Source organism: Heloderma suspectum, chromosome 7 (assembly GCF_057233095.1).
Source record: "Heloderma suspectum isolate Gila_16-S chromosome 7, 16-S_ref, whole genome shotgun sequence".
In the NCBI taxonomy this organism is placed as follows: domain Eukaryota; kingdom Metazoa; phylum Chordata; class Lepidosauria; order Squamata; family Helodermatidae; genus Heloderma; species Heloderma suspectum.
The window spans coordinates 124,480,571-124,503,554 of record NC_139464.1 but is presented as its reverse complement, the minus strand read 5'-3'; the positions used below and the strand labels follow the sequence as shown (position 1 = coordinate 124,503,554).

The 22,984-nt window shown below is 43.3% G+C and overlaps 1 protein-coding gene across 2 annotated transcripts in view; it reads right to left on the bottom strand.

Moving 5' to 3' along the window:
- CCDC91 (coiled-coil domain containing 91) overlaps positions 1–22,984 on the bottom strand; it is a 201,864-nt gene that overhangs the window by 97,520 nt on the left and 81,360 nt on the right. The window contains exon 8 of one of the 2 annotated variants that reach the window (XM_084811385.1): positions 1,674–1,781. The exons of the other annotated variant lie outside the window; for it this stretch is intronic. Within the exon in view, the coding sequence (XP_084667511.1) occupies positions 1,674–1,781 (108 nt within the window). The remainder of the gene's footprint in view (positions 1–1,673; positions 1,782–22,984) is intronic. 2 annotated transcript variants of the gene reach the window in all.

Below are 22,984 nucleotides of genomic sequence, written 5' to 3'. Positions count from 1 at the left end.
CATGTAATATTGGAACATTCTAAAGCTGGCTTGCTGCTTGACAAAAATACAGATTAACATTACCAGCATATGACCTTAGGTCAGAAAAAAACCAGCTTGAGAGCCTATAGAATAGGAACATAGGAATTTGGAGGTATTGGTCCTGCTGGAAATATTTCCAAGCTTGCCTCCGGTAAACAGAATGTTATTGCTTGTGAACCAAACGTGGATCTGTATCTTGGCAAGCGCACCTTCCCAGACCAATCTTTGCCGAGATAACACAAATGTGAAGCTGGGGGAGTTGGGATGGGGGGCAGTTCTTGATATTGAACCTAAAGAAGCCCAGCACTATCAACTACAAATTCGCCCAACGGTGAGTTCTCTGAAACCAGCCATGAGTTAAGACAGTGTTCTCCACTGCAAGGCCCAAGGGCTACTGGTGGCCACCAGTCATCTCAAGCGTGATTGGAAGCCACCTCTCCACCTCTCTCTCTCCCCCACCCCTGCCCCTTGCTGTCTCTTATTGCAGTAACTGCTCACTCTCAGCATGGGTTCTCTCTTTTTGTCATGCTGTTAGGTTCAGCAGTGGGCTTGTTGCTGTGATCTGGGCTGCTGAAGGAAGCTTTGGGGACGAGAGCCAGGAGACCTAGCTCCTCAGCTGTAAGGGGGCAGGGGGAGAACAGCATGCCGGAACCATCAGCCAATTAGCTGCTATACCGGAGGAGCCCAAGAGGCAAGATCAGCATGACTGGCTAGGTGCGGCGGTCTACTGCGCACGAGGGGAAATCCAATGTGCGGGGAAGAGAGCCATCTGTGCCTGCACTAGGAGATTTTGCAGCACTGACTAGAACAGAACACTCTCTCAGAGACAAGAAAAAGGGCCATCCCAGTCCAAGGGAGCCTGTCGGAATTCCTGGTGACTGACCGAGGAGGTCTTGCTTGGACAACATTGGAGGGGAGGGGGAAGAGAGGCCTGAAAAGGGCTCCTGCGGAGTCAGTGCTGCCGCTTGACTAGGGGGAAGAGAAGAACCCCCTGCCATGGCCTGGACAAACCCCCAAGCAGCTAAGGCAGCAGTACTTAGAAACAAAGTGGCTCCTGCTTGAAAGATAATGATGACCACTGAACTAAGATGTCCTCATGTTTGAAAACAATCCATCTGAGGGTCTTTGGAGGCTCCCATTGCTGAACTTTGAAACATGCTCGATTCATATTGTGACGTTACTTCCCACGTCCACAATAGCACGTCCAACTTTAAACAGAAGGGCAGGAATCACATTTTTAAATGAAATAAGTTGAATACATTAATACCATAGTTTATTGTTACATCTGAACACAGCCATAATGTCTTCAGGTGTAACAATAAAGATGGTGTATACTATAATTGTTGTTGTTGTTGTTACTGCTTTTTTAAGAAACAGAAAGTAGGAGCCACGCAACCATTTCCAAAGGTAGCTTTGCATCTGTTTCTCTCAAATAGCAGCTCCTCATGCTACATAGGAAGCAACATTTCAAACTGAGGGAAGTTTCAAAAGCTGATCGTGATAAGATAAGGTTTGCTGTTGCTTCTTTGTTGAAGTGTCAGAATATCACCAGACACAAACATGTTATTCTGACTATCTAAGTGGCTGTTTGAATCCTAGCAATACATGTACATGTATTTATATGAGCCTGTGTGAAGAAACACAGACATTACCTGAGCAACGAGCATTTCTTCACACTTATGAGCCTGCTTTTCAACCGCAGATACATACTGTTTTTCAATGGCTTCTTCACGCTGCTGAACTACAGACTGCAGTAAAGCCTGAAACAAAGAATACAGCGGACTGGCATCAAGGAAGAAGGCATAAATGGAGAAGACAGTCAGCATGTTACTCTAAGTGATTTTTTTAAATACATTTTGTATTAAGCAACATGTGCATGCAAATGGAACCTGATATCCCACAGACTAGATACATAATTTCTAAGACAAATGTTAATAATAGTCTAATTTCAGTTTTATATTTCTGTAACCAGAATTACTGGTTTGGTTCTCATGTTCCTTATGAGAAGCTTATATTTAAAAGATGAGTAACAGATAGGGAAGGTGAGCAGCGCCGTTAAACATATCCAGTTTAGAGGGACCACACAAGATGAAAGGCATATGAGAGCCATGGGCAGGGGGGTGGGGAGCCAGACATATTTCACTGGCTGACAAAATTCCACATCCTCTCAGCACACACTGTTAGATCCCATGGGCCAAGCATGATCTTCACAACCACAAGTCAAGTAAAAACAGATGGAAATTATGAGTTATTTGAAAATATAGAAGCAATGCCCCCAAAATAGTTCACACTCCAACTCGAAGAGATCAGAACTGAGAAAACTTAAAAGCAAAAAACGGTCACACCAAAACAATACCAAAACAGAACCACTTATGGCTCAGGTGAGCTAAACTGAAACATTCATATTTGGGATGGGGGAATCCAGCCAATGAAAAGCCAATTGCAAGAGAAGCCAAATTTATATTACATCCACCCATTTCCTTCAACTAATTGATAGTTTCACCAGTTTCTCTCATCTGTCTCACGGTGGCACCATCTAATCTTTATTACTTCTAATACCGTATTGTTATTTACATTATTTCTTTCTAAAAGGTTTCTTACTACTCACGTGACAGACATAACAACATGCACAAAACCAATGTTTAAATAAATTGTGGACTGAACTGTTTGCAATTACAATTATGCTAAAAGAGGCCCTACTTTATCCAAAACAGAACCTTGGCATGCATGGACAAGCAAGTAAGGTATTCCAAATCTCTTAAAATAGATTTGTATTTTGGAAATACCAAATATTGTTGGTAGGAAGCATTAAGCAAGATGTTGCATATATGCAAAAAGACTGGAACAGATTTTTTTTAACAAGTCATCATCATTTTCTATGTACTTGTTTTTGCTAATGTTGTACAATGAGTGAAAAGTGTTAGCAGTTTTGCAATTTTGTTATTGATTTAGCTAAGCCGCTAAGCCTTGGGTGTACTTGCTTCTCATACCTATACAATGGAACTTGTAGCACATAATTTGGGGATAGAACTTAACTTGGTTTTACAAATATTAACATTCTTAGGGAAGACATGGCTACTGTAAGTCAGGAGGACTTTTACTGAAATTCTAAGACATATACCAGTAAAAATAAAAATTGAAAGACGGAAACTCCCGTGACATTTAGCAGCTGATCTGATTCACCAATGTTATTTTTATTTGCATTATAAATTATTAAAACATTTGAATCCCACTTCTCAATAAAGAAAATTTCAAGGGTGCCTTAGTATTCTCCAATCCAGGCATGGACCAGACCCACCTTCAGCAAGGTTGCTCCATCACGTGCCTTCAGACCATGGCCTGGGACCAAAGGTAACAGAGAACCTTTTAACCGCATCTTTCCTTATATCATACAAAATAACTCCAGCTTTCATGACAATCACAAAGAAACCTCTTTCCTATCCTTAAATTCTGTGCAACTGCCATAGCTGGTAGAAACAAGTAATGGCATATGTCACATTAAAGATATGATTGCCAATATTCTTTCATTTCACAATTTTCAGAAACAAGTGAGGGCATCCCACACATTACAAGGCAGAAAATCCAATCTGCCTTTGAGTATACACTTCAGGGGGGCTGCAGCCAACCCTAGCTCTCCAATACGTATAACTGCATGACATACATGCTCCCAAACCATGGCCAGGATCCAAAGTGCTGGATGCAGGATTTTCAGCTTGTCCTTTCTGTCAGCAACCTCTCTCTATACACACCCCTGAAAGGTGAGGGAGCTCCAAAGCAGCGCCTGACGATGCACACAGGCCTCTAACACCTGGTCATTACATTTTTGGATTAACAACACCTACATCGTCTTAGGTGTTGTGGCAACCAGCTGGTCCTGTATACCTCTCTGCTGGTATCTTAACTCTCACCAGTTTGAAAGACTGCTGACTTTGCCTATAAACTCCCTTGCTACCACCAATGAGTTTAAATCAGAAACGATATTGCATGCATCTTTGCCACTGACTGCTACAAAGTAGCTAATAATAGCCCTTCTCAACTTACTAAGATATTAAAGGTTACTTTTATAAAAAGCTGCTTGGTAGCATGAGGTGGCATTAGGGTTTTCACAAACTAGATCTCCATACACAACTAAAAATTATTAAAAATAACCAAGTCTTAAAAAAATAATTAGAGGCATTTTAAGGCGTTAACAACAGAAAACAAAAATATATTTCTGTCCTAATATCTTTTCATGACATACACTCCCAAATTAACAAGCTATTGTATATGAAACTAAACAGCAGATAAATGCAATCCACTGTTTATCCCATTTCTAATTATTCCTAACCTTACTACCTAGAGAAGTTATTTTACACTCCCATGGAGAAATCTCTCTTCACTTCAGGTGCTCTTCTGTCCCCATCTTTCACCACAGCCTACTCCTTAACTGAAAGAAAAACTTGTTCCTTACCAATAAAGAGTGAGAAACACCTTTTCAGCCAGTAATCGTCACATGTCTTCTTTTGGAAGGAAACCACCAATCAGAATGTAAACATTTCCAACCTCCTCTTCCCATCAAGCTCCTCTCTCGCTTTTTTGTGTTTCCCCCCTCTAAAACTATTCTTATAATCATTTTTAAAGATGTATATAATCATATAAATCATGTATATGTAACTAAAAGGATTTTGAGTCAAGCTACACAAACAAGTTAACTTGCTTATTGCTTCATTTCACCACAGGTATACACCTAAAAATATGAACAGGCACATAATGGTTTCCTGCATCACCTAGTTACAAACCAAATTGGAGATTTGGAGCATCAATCAGATACCTTAGAATCCAGCTTTCATTTCTCTTTGGCAAGCTCTCCTGGTTGTGTGAAAGCGTTTTAAAAGTTTAAAACCCCATCTTCTTCAGATCTGGCACTAGCAGAGGACTAGAAAAAGTTTTGCAGACCAGAACTGACACACATACCTCTTCTTCGGTTCCAATCCCTACTCACTATGAATATCCCAGAAACTGAATTCAGCTTTTCTTAATTCAGTTCTTTTCTTCATTCCATAATTCCATCCAGTCCACAATAAACAATGCTGTCTTATGTGCTACTGCTTTCACTGAAGCTTAATATAGTTTCTAGTCACTGTCTTATTAAAGACAAAATTGACAATTCATTCAAAAACTGTTCCTTTAGTTTCATCTCTATGATTATTGTGGTTCAGTATTTTAGGAATTTGATATAAACTAGTGTTCCTGGATATTTTCTGCTATGGCTCAGGAAATAGAGTGCCGTAAAATAAAACCAGAGGAGCACAAAATCTGATATGGGAAAGGAAGGAATTCTAACATGTCAAAGCACATGACCATGGGACTTCAACTGTATTGTCCTTCCATATGTTTTGAAGCCAAACAACAACTGCTTGCTCATCAAGCAAGATTCTGTACATCTAAGGGATACCCATTTTACTTAGTAATAATGTCAAGTCCCTTATGCCTTTTCTAAACAGGGCTCTGACAACTGGTGTTTCTTTTTAAAGAATGTGTGGCTCAATTTCTAGTGTGCAAGTTTACCCCCATCTCACGTGTAATCCTAATTTCACAGCAACTTCAATTCTGCACCCAGAAATAGAGCAGCTAATCATAGACAAACCTCTTAATTCATTCCTACTGAGTCAACACACAACACTACAATTCTCTAGAGCAGACATTACAATATTTGACTACTCAGTACTAAATCAAGTATTCTGAAAATTATAATATTGCAATTCGGAATAGATAATCCACAGCAATGGTTTGAATTATATCCTTTTTGTCATCCAATGCTTCCTTCATCCAATACACTTAGTCTCCATTTTAGCAGGACGAGAAAGGGTCTGAGAAAATGAAGATTTAATATTCAAACTGATGGTGGCTGACTAAACTTGGCGCAGTGGCAGCTCTTAAATTTCCAACTTGGCATGGTCTTCAATAGCTTTGCTGGCTAATCAAAGGTACAGTTTTGCCAAGTTTTAAATCTCATCCTTCAATCTATAGCTTCATGTTGGCTTATAGATCAGGAAAAGAAACTGATAGTTTGATTTGTTGTGTGAGTTAAATAAAAAGGCCTCCTCTGATCAGCGTGCCAATATTATGAGTGAGATGGAAAATTTAGTTATGTTTAGTACTGTCAAGGAAAAAATATTAAATTAAAAAAAACAACTATCCGAAATGTATTTTATTCCTTTTCCCATGCTCCGGCTTTCTCAGAGCTAGTTACAGGAAGCCAATATGTCTACAAATATTACAGTTTGAGTCACAAGCTTGTGGAGCCATTATGAGCACCACCACATCCAGGGTTATATGCTACATGGAACTACAAATTCACTATATATCATGGGCTGGCTGAATGGAAAGTTGGACTTCACATGAGGTTTCCTTCTGGTCAGCAGCAAAGAGAGTGGGCAGAAAAGGGTAAATTTATTTGGTGGCAGAAGGCAGGGCCAGCAAATGTGAAGGAGAACCATCACATTTTCAGGTCATGACTGCAGTAGAAAAAGTTATCAGGTACAAAGGATAACTAATACTCACATAAAATGCCATACCTCAACAAGAGCAAACCAAACACACACACACATACACACACACGAAAATGTAGCAAAAACAGGCAAGAAAAGGAATCCAGAGGAGTCCCTAACTAATGCTGTACTAAGGAGGAACTGTGCAGACATGGGTACATTTCCCTCCCCATCATATTCACTAAATCAGAAATCTTATCAAACATGATGCCCAAGCTGAAGCTCCCTTATGCGAGGATGTACTAATAGAATCACCATCACTTTCGTGAATGCCCTGGAGGTGGATAAAAGCATGTATGGTCGGGCCATGCAGCAATATTGATTTCACTTGTTAGAAAACTTCAGGAATCGTTGATGTGTTTGAGGATCATAATATGCAGGTGAGCCTTTGTCAGTAGATAGATCCCATGAGGTCCCCTGGGTGGAACGCCTCTGCTACCCTCTTGAACGCTTCTATTCAGAACATACTTTCTCTTCAAGAAGCAACTGAGAAATTTCTGATCTAGATTTGTTCTCCCACCTCTGCCTTTCTTAGGTACTGTGAATATAAAGTGAACACTAGAACACACTTCTTTTAGCAGAATGAGCTCAGTGGCTCCTATGGGCAAGAGATGATTGATAGCCTCCTGACCTGTTGATGCTTGACCAGGGAGGTGGAGAGTGTTCCTTTGTGTGAAGCGTATCTTTAACATCCAGCTGTCCTTGATAACAGAGTCGCAAAAGTGTTGGAACAGGTACAGGAACCCCCCATCTGAGGAGGGAGGTGTCCTGCTGACAGGCGGAGATTGTCTTTTGGGCATGGTCTTGCCAATCCGCTTGACTCCTCAGTGGGGCTTTAAGGTTGAGAATTTGCTAGGTGTCCACAATGGCATAGCAGACTGGTTATTATGGTAGTTAAGAGTTGATCCAATGGGGATAAAAGGGTGAGCTTTTCTGTTTTTAGTTTCACTGTCACCTCTTGGGTGGCTGAGGGCAGTGCTTTGTTTTTCTCGGTCAAGACTCATGTCAGGGACTTGCCTAAAACATATGGCAGGCAGACTGGCTTTGGACTACTGATCCACATCCAGTCTTATGACATAGGTTCCTTCAAACTACAACCCCTGCAGTTCTGTACAGGGTGAACTGTGGATACTCCAAGGAGCGGGGTGGGGGAGCACTTGGGTCCAATTAAGGAAAGCTCTTTCCAAAATGGAGTGAGAAGCAGTTGTCCTAATGGATAAGGAAAAGGTATCATATATTTTGTGCAAGCCTGCTTCATTCTTTGGAACACAGAAAGCTGCCATATACTGAGTCATGCCTTTGGTACATCTAGCTCATTATTGTCCATACTGACTGGTAGTGGCTGTCCTGGGTTTCAAACAGGAGTCTTTTCCACCCCTATCTGGAGATACTGGGGACTGAACACTGGACCTTTTGCATGCAAAGCATGTGTTCTACCCCTGAACTATAGCCCTTCCACTTCCTGCCCCTGGAAGAACTGTCCTTCGTAGGGAGATCCCCACCCCGCTTTGGGAAATAGAGGGAGAAAATGTGGAGGCAGTGACAGACTTTGTCTTTCTAGGCGCAAAGATTACTGCAGACGCTGCCTGCAGCCAGGAAATCAGAAGACATTTACTTCTTGGGAGGAGAGCAATGACAAATCTTGATAAAATAGTTAAGAGCAGAGACATCACACTGTCAACAAAGGTCCACATAGTTCAAGCAATGGTATTCCCTGTGGTAACCTATGGCTGCGAGAGCTGGACCATAAGGAAGGCTGAGCGAAGGAAGATGGATGCTTTCGAACTGTGGTGCTGGAGGAAAATTCTGAGAGTGCCTTGGGCTGCAAGAAGATCAAACCAGTCCATACTCCAGGAAATAAAGCCAGACTGCTCACTTGAGGGAAGGATATTAAAGGCCAAACTGAAGTACTTTGGCCACATAATGAGAAGACAGGAGACCCTGGAGAAGATGCTGATGCTAGGGAAAGTGGAAGGCAAAAGGAAGAGGGGACGACCAAGGACAAGATGGATGGATGATATTCTGGAGGTGACGGACTCGACCTTGGGGGAGCTGGGGGTGGCAACAGCCGACAGGAAGCTCTGGCGTGGGCTGGTCCATGAAGTCACGAAGAGTTGGAAGCGACTGACCGAATAAACAACAACAAAAATAGTCACTAGGTTGTTATTGAAGAGGATATTTCATTGTCTGTAATTTCAGAGGTGTGTAGAATTTTGGGGAATGATCTTTGGGAGTCCTAAGTCTAGCTCAGTAATTCTGCTCACTTTAAACAGTGTTGTTAAAGCATTCTAGAAATGCTAAACTGGTCATTATCTGTACTGGCTTCTAGTCTGTTTCCAGGCTCATTGGCTCCCTGTCCTTTCAATATAGTTCAGAATAAAATTGTTGAAACTCTAAATTTATATCTTTCGGGGTTGTATATACATTACAACTTTCTTCAATGGAATATAATTCTGATTTTTTAAATCATTTTAACTGAAATATCAGAATCTTGCCAGCCTTTCTCCACTTACCCAATACCTCTGATGCAGACAAGTCAAAAAACAAATTCTGCTTTTCATCAATGTAGTTTATTCAGTTCACATTTAGCATGTTGTAGTCTTTGACAGAGGTCTGGGGAGGGCTGAACTGCAAAGTGACTTAATAAGGATTTCATGGTTTTATCCAAGTTCTCTTCCAGTATAACCTTACGTTTTTCCTTGTGAGAAGCAAATGCAATAATCCTTGCCCTCATATAAGCCTTCGAAGCCTCCCATTCAATAGCACAAGACATGGTTGAACCCTTCTTAATCTCAATATATCCATTAAGTTCAGATCACATCTGTGTTTTAAAATTATCATTAAGCAGCAAAACAGTCATGTGCCAAGTGCGGAAAGATTTAACAGAATTAGGCAGTTTGATTCCTAAATGAACCGCAGCATGGTCTGAGATAGCAATTGTGTCAAAATCACATGTTGTCACACATTGAACTAGGGGAGAACAACCCCCCAAATGAAGTAATCTAAAACAATTTTGATGCACAGATGAAAAAGGTACAATCTGCCCTGAAGGCTGCAACAAATGCCAAACCTAACGCAGACATATAAGCCGTCAGCAATAAACAGGCTGAAATTTGCAAGGAGGATTAATCCAATCCAAAATTGGGTGCAGAATCTTGTTAAAATCTCCATCGATTACCAAATGATCATAAGTAATAGTAGGCAGGTGACTAATGCAGTCAGGAAATATAATAGGAGAATCCAAATTAGGACCATATAAATTCACCATGGCAATTACCATATTTGTAAGTTTAACCACTAAACTAAGAAAGCATCCCTCTTGCTTGTAACAGATATTGCGTTTTTATGTATAAGTATAACCACTCCTTTAGTTTTCTTGGAGTTGCTACTAGCATAAACATCTCCTACTCAATCTTTGGGAAGTCTGTCCTTGTCTTCCACCAAAAGATGAGTTTCCTCTAACAAAGCAACATCCACTTTAAGCTTCTTAAGTTTGGAAAGCACGTGTTGTGTTGGCAGTACCCAGGCCCCAACACTCCAAGTAATAATGTTCAAGGACATAATAATATATGGACTAGAAACAACCAAGAGATAAATACAACAAAAGCAATTATATATCTAATACACTTATTTACACTCACCACCCCATTCTTGCCACCCCATTTACAGCATATGCAAAGCCTTACAAAAACACATATAGAATCCATACACCATATAAATTTGAAGGCAACCCACTGCCCATTCCCTTATATTTCTATGGCGTTTCATCTCCACAAAAGACCCCATGTATAAACAATATCACCAATGCATATTAAAAATATCCAGGACGGTATTTATGGTCATTATAACAAGACGGACAAATGACCTGACTAATGAGCCTTATGTTAAGAGAAGAAGGTGAAAATGAAAAAGAAAAAGAAATGAAAAAAACAACCAACCAGCCAGGTCCTATCCGCAAATAATAATAATACCAATACTAATAATTTTTTTAAAAACAGGCAGAAATCCCATAAGGAAAGAACAAAGGAGAAAAAGGGAAAAGAAAAAAGAAAAAAGGGGGTAAAAAAACAGCACTTCCAGACCAGATGGCAGCATATCCCGGCCGCACAGCACCCCCGCCCCGCTCCCCTTGCCAACATACAGCTTTAAATCAAGCCCAACATGATACTGTATCCCCAGTGCCGGATATATAAATATATGCACACATACATATGTACACATATACATGCAATTCCAGTTCTGAAATGTAAATATCTCAAACTCAGTCAGTAATGTACCAGATGAGGGCAAAGAAACTGAAGCTTAATCCAGACAAGACAGAGGTGCTCCTGGTCAGTTGAAAGGCAGATCAGGGAATAGGGATTCAGCCTGTGCCAGATGGGGTTACGCTCCCCCTGAAGACTCAGGCTTGCAGTTTGAGTGTACTCTTGGACTCAGCCCTGAACCGGGACACCCAGGTCTTGGCAGTGGCCAGGACTGCATTTGCACAGCTGAGGCCAGTGCGCCAACTGCGCTCATTCCTGGAGACATCTCGTCTGGGCAAGGTCACACATGCCTTAGTTACATCCCGTTTGGACTACTGAAACACGCTTTATGTGGAGCTGCCGTTGAAAACTGGTCTGAAACTTCAGCTGGTCCAGAATGCTGTGGCCAGACTGTTGACCGGGGCCAGTCAACAGGGAGCACACAATTCCCTTGTTAGAGCAGCTCCACTGGCTACCGGTCTGTTTCTGGGCAGAATTCAAAGTCCTGGTTATGACCTATAAAGCCCTATATGGCTTGGGACCAGGCTACGTGAAAGGCCACCTCCTCCCATACAAGCCTGCTCGGTCCTTAAGACCTTCTGGAGAGACCCTCCTTTTGAGACTGCCACCATCGGAGGCACATCTGGTGGCGACTGGGGAGAGGGCCTTTTGGGTTGCCGTTCCCATGCTGTGGAACTTCCTCCCAAGGGAGGCTGGGTTCACTCCATTTCTGCTGTCCTTCCAATGGCAGGCAAAGACCGCATTATTCAAGAAGGTCTTTGGCCTGTAAGGGAATCTGTGGGTTGGGTGCTGTTTTATCCTATAACTGTTATTTTTTATTGTATTTTAATGTGTTTTATTGTTTTACTCTATTTTAAATTGTTTTTGTAAGATGCCTCGAGTGCCATTTTTTGGCGGAAAGGCAGGGTATAAATCAAAGAAAGAAAGAAAAGAACAGAAAAGGTGTAAGGGAGAATTACATGTTGATCCCGCCCCACAATTGCTTCAGTGATGAGAACTAATAGCCCAGTCAGGTCAAAAACAGATATCCCAAAATAAATATCCTTCCAAACCAGTGTCCATTAGCAGAGAAAATGGTTAAGATAAATGATAAACAACTACTTTGGTTGTGAGCTTCCACAGGCTGGCTACTGCTGGAAACAGAACACTGGACTACACAGATCCTTAGTATGATCCAGCAAGCAAGGCAGTCCTTACCGCCAAATGTGAAATAGTCTCACAACGGTATAAGTCTACTAATGGCACATGTTTTTAAAATACTGTAGCACTCATTTTGCTTATTCCTACAAAGCAACCTCATATTCCACCCACTACACAGTTAAAGATTATTTCATTGTAGGAAAGAGCTACCTAATGAAATCTTACTTCTGTGGACTGTAAGCATTTCGTTCATATTTATCAGAGTTCAGTGTTATTATTTTAAAAGTCAGAACACAATTTCTGAGACTCTGCCAAAAGACAAATGCCATCAACGAAGGTCAAACCAGTCCAGCCAGAAGTGAACTGTCGGGGGTAGAAGCAACTTCCCTTTGCCAAATGAAGAGTTTACCCATATGTTCAAAATGCTGGAATTACAGCAATCCACCATTTAAGAAAAAATGTGGCACTACTGTGAACTTCCACATTCGCTTTTTATTTTTAAAGAGTATAATTTATAAATTAATTTACAGTCAGGAGAAAAATACAAAGATTAAAAACATGTTTGTCTTTACTTATTTTCAAAGTAATAACCTAAGAGCAAGTCAGTTCTAAACTCCAGGAAAGCACTTCCATTAATTTTGACCTAATTGGAATGTTTTCAGGAAAGAAAATGAAGTCTTCACATGAAACACTTGCATGTACTGAATGAATTCAACCAGGGCCAAGCACTTTATTTCAGTGGGAGAATTAAGCATGCACTTAAATAGCCTCCACTGAATGCAATGGAACCTAGGTGACAATCCCATGGTCCCTAGACAGCATCCATCGGACAAATCAGAAATCCCCCACCAAGGTCTTAGCCAGAGTTCTGACCTCAGAGGGATTTTATTATTATTATTTCGGAGCCCCCTGCTTGGCTCTAACCAGCCATCACAGGGGGTTCCGTGATGGTTCCCTCTATGATGTCAGAACTCCGAGCTCAGGAAGGGGGGGAATGAGTTACCGGGGTCTTGCCAGTGGGCAGGGAGGGAGGGACCATCGATGGGATGGAGCGAATGGCCTCTCTGCTCCTGATCATGCTCGTGTCTAACTGCTTTAGAAATATAAATCTCAAAAGCGTGTCTAAATGTTTCCCTCCCATGGCTACCAACAGGAGGGAGTTACTAGTTTTTTTGTCCTCAGGACTTCCGCCCTGCCTGGCAGGTCCGGGGAGAGAGTGCAGTGCTCCGATCTCGGAGTGCTCTCTTCAGGTCCTTAGCCATAGCGCACAGTGTTCTTAAGCAGCTTAAAAACTAAAAATCAGGGCCAGGGCCAGGTGCCCGTGGCGGGAGGACATGCCACTGCGGGTGCCAAGGGTAAGCATGGGCTGCCACTGCTGTGGGGAGGGGGGAGTGTGAGCTGCCGCCACATGCCACTTCCAGGGGCGGAGGGGAGCGTGGGCCACTGCCACGAGCTGCTGCCAGAGAGGGAGTGAGCCGCCCTACCCACTGCTGCCTTCCCCTCAATACCTTGCTATGAGGAGCCCTTTTCAGACTGAGGCATTGGTGGGGAAGTGGCCCTGGAGGCTGCCTATGTGGCAGCAGCACAGGCAGTCTCCAGGGTCACCTCCTTGCCAAAGCCTCGCTCTGAGGAAGGGCCCCTCAAAGCCAGGCCTTTGGGCTGGGTGGGTGCTGTAGAGAGCTGCCCGGCCGCTCTCTAGCTGCAGCCTTTGCCGCAGCAGGGGAGCAGGCGGAGTGGTTCTACAGAGCGGCCACCCACTGACGCCCTCCTCAGAGGGAGAGGCAGTGGGGGGCAGCGATGGCGGAAGCCGCTCCGGAAGGCGGCGATGGCTGCTTTTCCTGCTGCAGCAAGATGTGACAAATACTTGTTCCAGAAGCCTCGGCATCTTGCAAGACTCCTGCACCACCCTTCTTAATAGCCTGCCTTGCAAATATTTATCCAAAACAGATTATCTGTCTTCCACATTTCTCTCATAAATTGCAAGACTCTCCCAAGCTACGACTTTTACAGGGAAGCAAATGGAATATTAAAATATATTCCTGTATTAAGTCTGAATCAGTTGATTCTAACAGGGGCATCCTAACAGAGCATTCATGCTGACACGCTGTAACTTCTCACTTACTTGCTAACATGAGAAAAGCAAGTTAGAATAATTTTCCTATGTATATTCAGGAAAAAAACAAAATGTGGTTCAGTTAAGAAGTTTGGAAAAACAGATGTCTGGGTATGTGGAGTTTTGTCAATATGTTTTGTGTATGATGCAAAGGCATGAAAGATGCTATGAAATATTGAAACTAAGAAATGCTTCAGATTTAAAACAGCAGAACAATAAACCTGCAGAAGAGAAGCAGATGTTATCCTGTTTTGAAGGGACATGAGTCTCAGCAAAGCTGACAAGATATGAAGCAAATATATCACACCAAAATCATAGCTGGGAACTTTGGGGAAAATAATAACTAATTGTTAAAGAAATTCCACTTCATGGGAAACATACATAAGCAGTGCCAATAAGAATTAAAATATGAGAGGCAAAATATAGGAACCACAGAACCAGTAATCGCTTAGCACAGGAAGGATGCACCATCTGCCCTCAGGACAACAATGGCACCAGACCTCATTGAGTTCTCTACATTCCTTTTTGGTGCAAGCTCTGAACTGTCATTGGGTAAGAAACTTTAATCTTTACAATGAAAGCCAATGCTCCTAGAACTAAACTTAGAATGCTTTAAAATGTATTTTGTTTGTAATCAGTTTGTATTTTGTATAGTCTATGCTCTTATATCAATGCTCCTATATCAAATGTGAATCATATAGACACTGCTTAAGATTTTAAAGCAAAATATGCAAACACACATCTGATTCCAGAGTCCTCTATTTAAAAACTATTTGTGTTAATACCAGCAATTTTGTAAACTTACAATTTCCATGGTAGCACTTTGTTATGGAAAATGGCATGGGATATGTTACCTGCTGATGCACAATCAAGCTAATTACAGAAATCCATCTCAGAAAACCCTTAAGACAATCTGTCACAAGGAGAGTGGCCAGAAGGGCTCACCGGAGCACCCGCCCACTCTGTGCCTCACATTGAGAGGCATGGGGCAGTGACGGCACTGGGACTCCTAGAGGCAGGCATGTGGGATCCGCTACCCTTCCTGATCCACCTTTTGAGGCAGGGGTTTCATCCTATATCACTGATTAATCTACACTGCCTTTCAATTTTGATTTCCTAAAATGAAGAGCAAAAAAAAGCATCTTAACAAACTGTTAAACTTAAGCAGTAATCAAATAGGTGTTCAAATAGGTAAAATACTGGTCAAAGCTATATCATGTGTTCAATTAATGCCCTCTCGCTCTCACACACAAATATAAGTATGTATGTATGTATGTGTAATTTGGAACACTCAACAGTGGCCACAAGACTGGAAAAGGTCAGTTTACATTCCAATTCCAAAGGAGGACAATGCCAAAGAGTGTTCAAGCTACCGTACAATTGCGCTCATTTCACATGCCAGCAAGGTGATGCTCAAAATCCTACAAGCTAGGCTTCAGCAGCATGTGAACCGAGAACTACCGGAAGTACAAGCTGGGTTTCAAAGAGGCAGAGGAACGAGAGATCAAATCGCCAACATTCGCTGGATCGTGGAGAAAGCAAGAGAATTCCAGAAAAACGTCTATTTCTGCTTCATTGACTACGCTAAAGCCTTTGATTGTGTGGATCACAACACACTGTGGCAGATTCTTAAAGAGGTGGGAGTACCAGACCACCTTACCTGTCTCCTGAGAAACCTGTATGAGGGACAAGAAGCAACAGTCAGAACCAGACATGGAACAACCGATTGGTTCAAAACTGGGAAAGGAGTACGACAAGGCTGCATATTGTTGCTCTGCTTATTTAATTTATATGCAGAGTACATCATGAGAAATGCCGGGATGGGTGAATCACAGGTCAGAATTAAGATTGCCGGGAGAATTCTCAACAACCTCAGATATGTAGATGATACCACCCTAATGGCAGAAAGCGAAGAGGATCTAAAGAGCCTCTTGTTGAGGGTGACAGTGGAGAGTGCAAAAGCTGGTTTGAAACTCAACATTACAAAAACGAAGATCATGGCATCTGGCCCCATCACTTCCTGGCATATGGAAGGGGAAGAAATGGAAGCTGTGACAGATTTTATTTTCTTGGGCTCCAAGATCACCACAGACAGTGACTGTATCCATGAAATTAAAAGACGCTTGCTCCTTGGGAGGAAAGCTATGGCACATCTAGACAGCATAGTAAGAAGCAGAGACATCACCTTGCCGACAAAGTTCCGCATAATCAAAGCTATGGTTTTCCCAGTAGTAACGTATGGCTGTGAGAGCTGGACTATAAGGAAGGCTGAGCGCCGAAGAATGGATGCTTTCGAACTGTGGTTCTGGAGAAGACTCTTACAAGTCCCCTGGACTGCAAGGAGGTCCAGTCAGTCAATCCTAAAGGAAATCCACCCTGACTGCTCATTGGAAGGACAGATACTGAAGCTGAAGCTCAAATATTTTGGCCACTTAATGCAAAGAGAAAACTCCCTGGAAAAGACCCTGATGCTGGGAAAGATTGAAGGCAAAAGGAGAAGGGGACATCAGAGGATGAGATGGCTCGATAGCATCACTGATGCAATGAATATGAACTTGAGCACGCTCCGGGAGAGAGCGGAGGACAGGAAGGCCTGGTGTGCTATGGTCCATGGGGTCACAAAGAGTCGGACACGACTTAACGACTGAACAACAATATATATATGTATGTATGTATGTATTGACAGATAGAAAGACTAACAACAAAGTATTCAAAAATGCGTTTTGGGGGTATCACTGCCACTCCTGATACCCATTTAATAGCACAGCTACTGATGGGGGTGGAAGCCGAAACATTTAGCTTAAAATATATATTTTTAATACTCTGTTTAATACTCTTTCTATCTTCCTTATATATTTTACCTTTTGACTGACTGCATCCACAGTGTATCCAGAGCCTCCCTGTTGCTTTGCTGTTGTGCCGCTTTATACCAGCCTCTCTCTCTCTCTCTCTCTCTCTCTCCCTCTCTGTCACACACACACACACATGCACGCATACTTTAAGAGCCCCACAAGCAAATGTCAAAACATTCTGATACTCACTGCTCAAAGCCCTCAGTATACATTCAAGTGTCACTGTCATGTCCATCATTTACCGGTCAAGGACATTGACCGTGCCTCTGGTATAAATGTCAAGGGCAACTTCCACCAACTTCAGAGTCAGATTGCTTGGCCTAGCCTAGTGCTGTCCACTCTGACGGGCAGTGGCTCTCCAGGATCTCATGCAGGAGGAAGGGAGTCTTTTCCAGCCTTGTCACTTGACATTCTTGAACTGTGTATGGTGGGGACTGAACAAGGAACCTTCTGCACGCAAGGCCTGTGCTTGGCCACTGAGCTCACGACCCTCACCTCTGGCTGAGGGATGAAAAGAGATGATCTTGGGGTACAAACAGACACAGTGCACATTTTAAAGGTTTATTTGTTTTAAAGAACATCTCCACTATTGAGCTAAACTGGAATTTTTAGTGAAATTTGTTTTAAGTGGAAGAAATAAAAACAAGATGTTCACTTAAATTTTCTGAACATTTTGCACTCTTATTTAGACATGTCACTAAAGCTTTTAGACATATTACTACTTGGAATTTTTAAATATTAGCCCAGCTAGTATTTCTTTTGGAAAACTGTTCTCAGTAATTATTAATGATGGAAATGAAAGCCTTATGTGGAAATAATGCTACAAAAACACCATCTTGATACTCACATTCAAAGTAAGTCTGAAATGTGTCATTAAAGTATATTCTGATCAAGATGCTTCAAATGATGGTATAGGCTAGGATCTAAAGAACTTCACTAGTGGTTTCACACACCTAAATGGGATTTTGATCTGTGTTTAATGAGCATCAGCCTCTTCCCCATCCTACATAACAAGCCACTTTTAAATTCAAAGGGCAGCGGGGGTAAAAAAAAACAACAACAACCAATGATCTTTTTTACAAAAAGGTTCATGGAGTTGTTCACATTACTTAAGTACGGTCACAGTACTAGTCTGCCATACCTACCACTAGAGTTTCTTGTTCCATCTCAGTTCTAAGTTGAGATAGATAGACAGACAGACAGACAGATTATACACACACACACGCCACACACCTTAAACGCCACACACCATATGAATGGCAATGAGCTTTTCCAACTGTTTCTTTTTTCAAGTCATATTCCTATGGAAGGAAGAATATGCACACAACTGATGCAAATGCCTTTCAGAGGATTAATAATAGCAAAGACCCCATAGCAGAAGACATTAACAACCCGAATTACTGGATATATACACCTGCTTATGGCCTCTTTAACACCTGCAGTGGATGATAATTTATACTAGGTACACACATATATACAACGCTTGTTAGGAATACATTAGGGTCTGTGATGGGCACAGTGACCACATGTTGTTTGCTTGTGCAAAGGTCGCAGAAATCATGCATTACCTAGATCAGCTGATAGCTAATGGGGGTGAGGAGAGAGCCAGCAGTACGGATGCATGCAGACCCCAATGGTGCTGGGAAATGTAGTAATATAGTCCTGGCGGCAGGACCTGTCCTCCTAGAGACGAAGTCTGAATCACAGTAAAACCATTTATTGCCATAATTCCAGTCAACAGGAATTTACGGCCTGAGTAAAGATCCACAGATAATGGTTCTCAACAAAAGGTTAGACCAGGTTCAGTCCATGAACAGCAAAGCCAAACCCCAAGCAGTCCTGCACCAGGCTGGCAGAATAAATCCCAGGAAGTTCAGGAAGTCCAACACAACACAGGGAAGCTTTGCAGGTTATCCAAGCGTTGTCTCCAGCAAAGACTACTGCTAAAGGCTCCGGCTTAAATGCAGGGGAGTGGCCACTAAGGATCAGTATCGGGGATCTGATCCTGGCAGGGAAGCCTGCCTCTTAGGCAACTGCTGCACTTCATGGGACACCCCTGCTCTGCCCTCTTTAATTTACACACCACAGAAGAGCCGCCCCTGAACCACCCTCTCCTGGAGAGACCTCCTCCTGCTGCCCTGCCTCCATGGGAGCTCCCCTGGTCGAGAAGGTCAAGGGGTCCTGGCTGTGGACACAGACAGGCCATATCAGCATCCTGCCTCTCCCCCCCTCCTGGCTGGCAAGCCACTGGGAGGCCTGGTAGCACTGAGTTCTCAGGCTCCTGGCATCCCACGGCTGGGCCTGATTCTGCAGCATCTCCTTCTGATTCCGCTTTGGAGTCAGAGTCTATAGCTCCCCGCAGACTGGGACAAGGCCTTGCACCGGGAAGCAAAATTTGGACTTCTACGAAGGATGTTGAAATCCAGGACCTCCAAAGTGCATTTCTCAGAAATGCTGCCTGTTCCACATTCAGGACCACCCAGATAAGCAGAACTAAGAGGCTTCAATGCATTGATGAGATGGTGGTGTCAAGAGGGGAGTTTTAAATGTATTAGACACCGGGAAATAGTTTGGGACAAGGCAAGCCTGGACAAAAGGGACAGGACCCACTTCAACTGAAATGGAACCAGACTGCAGGCAGTTAATAACAAGCACCTTGGGGAGCATCTAATTTAGAACAAGTAATCCCTGGGGGATATGGGTGTTCTAGACCCCCAAATGGGCATGGGGTAGAACTGCGGAATGAGAATACAGTACAACGTAACAGCTGGTCGAGGAAGCCAAAGGAACTTTGGAGAATATGCACACCAGAGACATCTGGAGAGGGACACAGTATGTTCGTGCTCATAGGCAAAGGCCAGAAGCCTCTGAGCCAAGACAGTGGAGGCCGAATACTCGGTGCTAAAGGAGAACAAGAACACACTGGCCAGAACAGAAACCTGGTGGATAGAAAGATTTGGATCTGATTGTCCGTGGAGCATCAGCACCTGGCGTACTGGGGCACTGGTTGGGAGCCACACAGTCTGGCAGAGCCCACCAGGGCTGATGCCTTGCCTGGGCTTTCCCCACAGCCCCCATTATATTGGCCCCGGAAGCAGCCGCCGACCTCCCCCTCGCCTGCTCACTCAGCAGTGGGCACGGGGGGAAGCTGGTGGCTGGCTGCCTCCCCTCCCCTTGGCTTGCGAGCAGGCTAACCCAGTGGCAGCACTGCTGTGGGCTGGGAGTCCAGTGACTGCTTGGCTAATGGCCCACCACACTGCCACTGCCAGGTGAAGAGGCTCACAGGTGAGTGTGAAGGGAGAGTGGCGGTTGCAGCAGCACCGCCATCGTGAGCTCTGCCGGGGGCTCAAGTGGCAGGGCAGCAGTGGCAGCCTAGCCAGTGTCACAGATCCCTTGGCCCCCTCTTTCCTCCAGCACTCTATCCTTAAGCACCCCCCCCACACACACACACATACACACAACAGGAGAGGCTTCAGTCTCACGCCTTTAATTCATTATTCACAGGTTCATTGCAGATGCAAATCCTCGAAGACTCTCTGGCTGCAAGGAATGCCTCCAGGGGATTCAAATGGGATCTCCGAAAGTTGCCCGCAGTTTGGAAGGGCGGCTGTCTGGCTAGGCTAACTTAGGGAGGGAGGTCCCGCACCTTGCGTGCTGCTTCCCTGCGTCACCTCTCACGCACCGCTAACCGGGGCGACTGTCTGAGCTCCACCCCTGGCGTTTCCCTCTTAGCTCTGCGCCGCCGCCTTGCATCTCTTAGGCCACAGTCCCCAGCCCCTCCTCCTCCTGCTCGCTGCTTCTCACAGAGGGGGGCGAGGAGGAAGCTTCAGGCCCGGCCATCTGGGAGTTGGTAACCTGAGAAGCACGCCTACCCCTGAACTGGCCTGTGAAAAAGCCTCCCCCAGTTCTGGCTGCTCCTCTTCTGAATCTGAGCTGCTAACTATCTCCCTGCACTCAGAATCAATCCTGACAGCCAGAACCCTCCAGAATCAGGAGCCAGGCTGGATCCGTGGATACAAACTCACCAGAAAGGTCAGGAGGAGCATATTCTTAGTGGCATAATTCTGTATGTCAAACAGGGCATATAGTAAGAGCAGCAGACTTCTCCGAAGAAGCTCTATAGTTGGTAATAATAATTTAATTTTGGGGTGATGCTATTGACATCCGACCAAAACTCTGAGGGTGATGAGATGGAAAAAGGAAACAGGGCGACATCCAAATGAGAATGTGTTGTAATACTTCTGTCTAGTTGCAACAAAGAGACAACATTTCTAAATGACTGTGCTTTGGAACAGCTGGTCATGGCACTGACCAGAGGGGTGGTGATGCTGGATGTAATCCTAAGTAGGTCTTAGAACTGGGTGTGAGATGTCTTGGTGAACCGACTGGAAATAGTGAACACCGACCTATCCAACTCAACATATGCATAAGGAGAAAATTGCCAATAAAGTCCAACCAAGTCACATTTGACTTCAACAACAGACACTTCTCAAACTTAACAGGATTAGTTAAAAGGCAGTTGAAAGGGAGAGTTGAGGATCCAATCGCTCCAAAACAGTTGGAGGTTTTTTTAAACCACAATAATAGAAGCTCAGCTAGAATGCATACCACAAATTACGAAAGGCACCATCAAGTCCAGAAGGATGCTGATGTGGTTAACACAGAGAATTAAGGAAGTTATAAAAGGCAAGAAGCTTTCCTTGAGAATGGAAGTCTTGCCCAAATGAAAACAAAAAGGAACACAGATACTGGCAAAATAAAAGTATGTTGATAATAAGGGTGGGGGTGGCATTTAGGAACGTATTGTTATAAACATTAAGAACAACAATAAACATTTCAGTAAATATATCATATCAAAAGCAAAAAACTGGTCAAGAAGGCAGACAGACTATTAGATGATATGGAAATGAAAGGTGTGCTAAAAGGATAGGGAGACTGCAGAAAAGCCTAATGAATTCTTCATGCCTTCCCTCACAACAGAAGATGTAGGAGAGATACCTATGCCTGAACTTTTTCAGTTTAGAGAGAAAGTGGAAGAATAAGTCAAATATAGATGACAAGACATGAAAGTCTATGATTTCTTGAAATTTAAAACTAACACCAGTTATAGATGGCACCTACATAAGAATTCTTAAGGAGCTCAAATGTGAAAGTACTGATCTTCTTACAAAAATATGGTCAGGCAAGATTTCGAAGCAGGGGTGCTCAACTATTATTTATTTATTTAATATCCAACTCTTCTGCTCATCAAGCACTCATAGCAGTGTACAGCAAAGAAAATAGGATATAATAACTACAAAACTATTATATTTCCAGAAACAAATTACTAACCAGTGCAGTCGAAACAAGCTCAGGGTTACACATTCTAACTATTGGGTGCTGGACAAAAGCTTGGATGCTGCATCTGGGACCAAAAGAAGCTTCTGAGCTATTTTTAAGGGCAGGTAAAGAGTATTGCAACAGAGTTAACTAATGCATGGACAATGGATATTAGGTCCATCTTCTTTAATAAAGGCTACAACAGATGAAGCAGCTAAAGCTGATTAAGAGAGCCAGTGTGGTGTAGTGGTGAGAGTGTTGGACTAGGAGTCGGGAGATCCGGGTTCTAGTCCCCACTCGGCCATGGAAGCCCACTGGGTGACTTTGGGCCAGTCACAGACTCTCAGCCCAACCCACCTCACAGGGTGGTTGTTGTGAGGATAAAATGGAGGAGGAGGATCGTTGTGTAAGCCGCCTTGGGTTCCTTAAGGAGGAAAAAAGGCGGGATATAAATGTAATAAATAAATAAATAAATTAAAATAAATTAAAGGCCCTCCTGGCAACAGCCACCACAGGGCATCCAGGGAAATCATTAGATGCAAAAGAACCCCTCCCCCTGATTGCATACCCACTCCTTCGACCCCACAAGCTCTCCCAGATCATTAGAATTCCTAACCAACAGCACTGCTCCTCTTCTTTGGATTAACCTTTAAATTGTGCAGCCCCATCTAACCCCATACTAATTGCCAGATATCAATCTAGCACTTTGTTTGTTACCTCCCTAGGATTAAATGATTGGAATGA